The sequence below is a fragment of the Hippoglossus hippoglossus genome, chromosome 5 (genome assembly GCF_009819705.1).
Source record: "Hippoglossus hippoglossus isolate fHipHip1 chromosome 5, fHipHip1.pri, whole genome shotgun sequence".
NCBI lineage: Eukaryota > Metazoa > Chordata > Actinopteri > Pleuronectiformes > Pleuronectidae > Hippoglossus > Hippoglossus hippoglossus.
This window is the reverse complement of record NC_047155.1, coordinates 21,570,805-21,577,394: the sequence shown is the minus strand read 5'-3', so window position 1 is coordinate 21,577,394 and position 6,590 is coordinate 21,570,805. Positions and strand designations below refer to the sequence as shown.

General features: G+C 43.3%; 1 protein-coding gene across 3 annotated transcripts in view; it reads right to left on the bottom strand.

Annotated features, from left to right (window-relative positions):
* slc25a26 (solute carrier family 25 member 26) overlaps positions 1-6,590 on the bottom strand; it is a 54,292-nt gene continuing 47,702 nt past the window's right edge. The window contains exon 10 of one of the 3 annotated variants that reach the window (XM_034584915.1): positions 1-907. In XM_034584915.1, coding sequence (XP_034440806.1) covers positions 811-907 — 97 coding nt within the window. In that variant the 3' untranslated portion in view covers positions 1-810. The remainder of the gene's footprint in view (positions 908-6,590) is intronic. The other 2 variants (XR_004613807.1, XR_004613806.1) reach the window with 2 other exon arrangements.

Below are 6,590 nucleotides of genomic sequence, written 5' to 3'. Positions count from 1 at the left end.
AGCAGTATGGAGACATGTGTTTTTTTTACATATGAAGAATCAGTCACCATTTATTTTATAGAAATTAGCTCTACAAATCAAAAGTATCATAAAAACAAACAAGTAGACAATTCTTTCCAGTCGCCTGATAATATTTCTCAATAAATAAGATAAATATATCTCAGACTGTAATACACAGGCTGGCATAGGACACCTGAGACTCCTAATAAAACCAGAGCCTTGTTAATTTAACAAAGTGGTCTATTGTTGGAGGCATCTTCAGTATAAACTGAGAGCTGCTGCAGATGGATGAGCTCAGTCTTGCTCCAGTGGGAATGTAACAATGGTGAGACATCACTGTCTCTCCCAGGTGTGTATTTAACAGGAGGTTTGACTTCATGCAGAAGAGAAAATATGGATAAAACACTAAAATAAGCTTGAAACAACGTAGAAAGTACAGCGAGCCGCCCACAGGGAACTAAAGGAATCATCAGATCTTTAAAAACATAACTCATTCATTCACACAGTCATTAAACAGTAGAGATCCCTCAGTGCTCAGGGTGTGGCCTCGTTTCACCAAACCACTGCTGCTGTTAAACAAGAAGGACTGAAGCTGTCAAGCTCAATCTGCAGGGCACTGATGAGCAGGAATGCTGGGTAACGCGATCGCGCTCGTGGCCGACTCTTGCCCCGAGCACCGGGTGTTCCTTGCTTCTCAGGTGGAGGGGGGCCCAGCACCATGGAGGCACAGTGGGGTGGGGGGGTAGGGCCCCTCCAGGAGACGAGGGTGCTACTTCTAGCGATGCTTTCACCGGAACTCTGGACTGACGGTCAGAGCAAAGTGCGACGGAACTTCTCATAGGCTCCCAGGAAGATGAACCCGCCCACGCTGATGAAGGCCATCCTCGGCATGGTGCCCGCAAACAGACTGCAGAAGAAGAAGGAGAAGAGGAAAGCATTTGATTTGTGTTGTAATCAGAGTTAGATTTAGGAAAAATGAATGACCAACCATTTCGATAAAGGAGAATCATTTAAGCTTTATCGCATCAAGGTTTTTTACATGCTATTAATAAACATTTCCATCTAAATGTTTGTGAATTTATGTGCGTTTCCTTTCCACGACTGTTATGTGAATATAATGAGTTCGTTTGTTGAGAAAAACAGTTTGTGCTGCTGTTTTTTTCCAGTCAGGTGCCACTGAAACCGTTCCAAAGGAAGATGGTGCAACAAGATGATAAAATGAACAGAGCTCCACTCAAAGCTCAAACAGAGGAAAACTGAAAAACATGATCATGGAATTTCTTTTGTTTCATGTGTTCATTTTAGTTTTTCACCATCTCCTCATCATTCATACACAAATCTGATGTTTTAAAAGACAAGATTCTTGATCATCATGATCAATTCTCCAAACTAACTTTTCCCCTTGAGCAAAGCATGAAGACGCTTTTGAAAGATTTCTCCCACTCTGAACTTTGGCAACTCAGGTGAAGATTATGAAATGGAGATGTAGAAGGAAACACAAAAAAAGAATTTATATTCAAGAGGGTGGACATGAAAAATGTCACCTCATTGCCTTAAAGTAAGTTAAATATAACTCCTCATTTCATGACTGGGATCTATTACTATGTTGATATGGTGTCCCCACCCTCACAGCGCCACCTACAGCTGAGGAGCCTTTTCCAGCTACTGAGCTCCACCCACAATTTGACAGGATTGGCTACTTAGATTTGTGACATCACAGACCCTGGCTGTCTGAATTCATTTTTTTCAGACTGGCATTTGTTCACGGCAGAGTTAAGGTGGAAATACAGAGTCATTGCAACCTTTGCTGTCATTTGCCCTCTCACTCCACTCTGTCAACGATCCACAGCTAAAATAAAGGCAACCCCAGAAATAGTGGGAAAAAAACATCCACTTGAGAGTGATTTTATGTTTTTATTGACTTCAGAACTGTTTGCATAAAATAACAGAGCAGATTCTCGTAGTTTAAGAAGTTGGGATGGTTTTAAAACCGACATCAGGCAACACTGATGCTGGCAATCACTGTGAAAGTCCACAATTGAGAAAAGTAGCAAAAGACCCTCAACATTAACAGTCTAAAGCCGAGGACATTAACCGAGTTTATTTTCACTGGTGGTGTAAAAACAAGCAGGAAAGCTCAGTGCAAGGATGAGTGCTAATTCCAATCAAACATGACTCAGCGTCGTCCTTACTTCGCACCAAGAGAAAACAAATACGTCCACAGACGACTTGACATGAAAGAAATGGAAAGGCACAACCGGAATAAACCTGAATCTCCCTTCTCCAGTGAAGTGATCGCACTGTATCCGTTACATTCAGCGCATTTCATTTTTCACAACATGCACACACCCAAACTTCAAAGTAGAAGTTTTTTGTATTTCTTGGACATTTTCCTAACGTTTGTCTGCTGCAGCTTTAAGTCTGAGCCTGAACGCTGTGAGCAGACTGTATCAGGTATCACTCGGCTGATCGACAGTATCTGTGAGTGATTTACTGTGGGACCGCCTCAGGCACAAAGGTTCCATGAGAGCGGGTCCCACATGAGGCCTCTTCGGTGGAGCCACTTCATGACGAGTGCGAGGCCCCCCCCCCCCCGAACTACGGCGACTGGTGCCCCCGACAAGACAAGAAGCTGGGTCAGAGGATGTGATGGGACACGAGAGAGCACCCATCTCCCAAGAACACCCCACTCCCACCATTTCCCCCACCCTCCCCGCTACAAACAGCTGTTTTTGGGATTAAGCTTCAAGCCCCCACTGCGGGGCCTCCCTGGAGCCCCCTCCCCTCTCTCTCTCTCTTTTTCCCCCTCTCTTGGAGCATGACGGATGTCCAGATGACATCCACACATGTACCTCCACTGTCCATCCATCCATTCCTCTCCACGTCCAGCAACGGCCCCCTCAGCTGGCTCAGTTGTTCGGGGATTTCTCCTCCGTCTCCTTTTCTTGCTGTGTCATCCTTCTCCGACACATGCACGCTTTGTCCAGTCTGTTCATCTGCCATTTCACCTCTCTCTCCCTTTATTTTCCCATTTCTCTCCATCCCTCTCTCTCTCGCCGTGTACTTGCCTACCAACACCTCCTGTCTGCCAAGACGCCCCCACGCTCACATGGTCTGGACTCATCCAAGCCAGATGTGACGATGAAGAGGATTGTGTGTTTATGGATGTGTGTGCCTCTGTGAGGAGAAAGTATGTGAAACTGTCTCCACACAGAGAAGGTCTGTCTGCCTTCATCATCTGTGTGGGTTTGTGTGTTATTACTTTCTGTCCATTTGAATATTTTACAGGACAACACTGTAAATATCATACTGGTCCACCATGTTGGACCAGGCTGAAATATCTCAAACACTACAAACTTGAATCCACTGTCAGGAGACTTCGATAATGAATCCTACTGACTGTGGTGACCACTGCTCTTCCTCTAGCGCCACCAGCAGGTCACACCTTTCACATATTCAGTGAAATATCTCAGCGTATTCTGGATGGAGAAGAGAAGATAAATGTAGAAACATTCATGGGCCCCAAACAATATATCCCAATGACATGAGATCCCAGACTTTTTCCTCCTGTGCCACATTTGACTTTAAATTTGAAGTTAAAATAAGTTTTGTAGTTTCCTGTGGAGCTACAGCAGAAGGATTCATATGTTCTTGTGTTTTGTTTTTTTTTGTCGACCTGACTTTATTTCACAATCTGGGTTCTTATTTGTATTTCGCTAACTTGATATATGGAGCCTTTTTGAACACAAAAACCTGAGTTTGGATGAATATTTGTGCGTGTATGATGAGTTGATCCAGCTTTTTCTCTTGTTTCCTTATGATACAAAGAACATGGTTGGTGTCTGAGGAAAGTTTTACTGTTGGAAGTTTGCCTTTCTACACTTCAGGAGACAGTGTGATTCTCACTTCAGATTTGTTTCTTAATTGTCTGAAATGTTTCTCATATTCGATCATTATCTACACCGTGTTTCCTTTTGAGGGTCGCAGGGGCACTGGAACTAGTCCCAGCTGACATTGGGAGAGAGAAGGGGTTCGCCCTGGACAGGTCACCAATGTATCACAACCATTCACACTCACAATCACATACAGTATATGGTCAATTTAGAATAACATCAAAACATGTATTTCTCTGAGAGGTGCTGAAAGGACTGAGTTGTAGCTGTAGCTGACAGCGAAATGGACACAAACCCACCATTTGCAAAGCTGAGGGTGTTGCGTGTATCATGGAGCACTATCACTTCTTCAAACCCACAAGAACACTTGTCGCTTCTGGTGCTGCTTGGAGCTTCATGCAAGATATAGCTAAAACAAGATGGTGCACATGGTCAAAATTGTGCAAACGTTAGCAGCCTTTAAGCCAACATGTGCACGCCTTTTTTTTTTCCCACATAGAGGGAATTTTTCCTTCAATAATCTCTGAGCACATGGTGTCTCTGCTTCTTCTTCATACTGACCTACATTACTAATAGTTCTGGCTGCGCACATGTGCAGCTCCTTCACTGGAAATTTAAGGTTTGGGTCACAAATTAATTAACTGCCTGTACGTCACTTCTGTCAACTGGTACCAGGTACGTCAGCGATCTCCCGCACATCCCGACCATTCACACGACTCCACGTTTCAGAGGGTCCTGACCCAGATCAGGTGGTTTTAGAAGTGTGTGTGTGCGTGTGAGAGAATGGGCAGGTGTAAAAGCTCCGAATAAATGTGGAGACATGAGTCAGAGGTTGTTGTCGCAAGCTCTTTCCATCTCCACACTGCAATCGCCATCTGCTGAAACCTGAGCTGCGGGCCTGCTCCACTTAGCATTACTCGCACAGTAACATTAAATATGATCCAAAACTCATCCAAATGAAAAAGTGAAGAGAGGAGAATGTGTCCACTGGGCAGCTGGACGAGCTAAAGGACGTTACGGTAGACACAACACGTCCTGACACATCCCCCTCGTCTCCTCATGTGATCGCCAGCAGAGTGAGAAATGAACTAATTTTAACCTCTTGTTTTGTCTCAGCTCTCGAGCGGCATTACGTTTCCTGTGCGGGATCAGACCCACCTGTGGACTCAGCAGAGCCAGCTCCGATATCCCCCCCGGCTTCCTGACTCACTCTGACATCACAGCCTGGCCGGCCACTGAGAGCCGTCACCCCCTCCCCGTTGTCCACCAATCACCTCCGCTGAGGAATGAGACTAAATATAGTTCCCGGGCTCGACAGCAGCATATGGAAGAACAGTGATGAGCTCAAAGAAAACTGTCATGGCTTCACTTTAGACAAATTTCTGGCTCGTGTCTAGGAACAATGCTGAGGTAACAATAAACTACCTTTATTAGTTATACGTCTCTTTCATTGGATACGTTTAAGAGAAGCAGACCAGTTCTAACCTGTGTGGCTTTTAATCAAAACGGAGACAGTTTGATGTTTTAAACATTCCTGCAGTGGGTGGGTGGGGGGGGGGGGGGGGGGGGGGGCTTTACTTGAATTTCATGGAGAAAAAGGTGAATGATAATAACAAAAGTCAAGTTAAAAACACAGATGTTAAAGCACTTTAACATTAAAAAAAATTTGAATCCAAACACCACACACAATGAAGAAAGTTCATATTATTCATCATAATATTCTGTTTCACGTCCATTCCCTATTCTCTGAATAATGTCTGCTACTAAACTGAAAAACTATTTTAGTTTCCAGACTCATATTAGGTCATCCTCACCTTTGGACACTGAAACCTTTGTGTCCAAGTGACAACTGGTCAAAATTTGAAGATATTCCCGAAAGGCAGATTTGAGATATGGTCCAGAGGTCAAACTCAAAACCTTAGTGAGGCCCCTGTTACCTTGACCGTTCGCCTTTCGCCATCCAAATCTTATCATTTAAACGGTGAGTCTAAGTGAACATTTGTGCCAAATTTAAAAGGATTGTCTTGAGGCATCCTTAAGATAACATGTTCACAAGGCAAAAAATGGTCTAGTGAGGCGACAGTGACTTTGATCTTTCACCTTTGATTAAATTCTCATCAGATCATCCTAAGTGACTGTCTTTGCCAGATGTAAAGAAATTATCTTTGGGTTAACACCACAAGCCTTATTTCTTACCTGTATTTTCTAATTTTGTAAATCTGCTTTAGGTTTCTGTTAAAACAGAAGTTGTTGTGTTCTTTTTTCGGAGGATGGAGACATCTTTAGAGTTTGAAGTTGTTCCTGCTTCATTTGAACAGCTGCATCAAATCCTTTCTAAAAACATTAGGAGTTAATTTCCATCTTTAGTTTAAAATCTGGGTAATCTACCTCCTAACTCCTCAACAGTTTATCTGTGTGTAAGGTATATCGAGAGCCATTTATCTTATCGGCCAACAGCATGAAAATGGTCTGTCTTCTATGTCCTCTTGGCTTGCAGAAGTTATTAATAATGAAGTTATTAATTATCTGGCCTGTCAGATTATTTTAATAACTTCATTATTCATATTTTACCATATGGGACTGGAAGAGACATTCACTGGTTGAGCAGGGGCTGATCTCTGCTTTGGCAGCAACATTCATAGAATCACCTACTCGTTACCAATTTGTCTTTAAAGTAAAAGCACAACATTTGTTTTG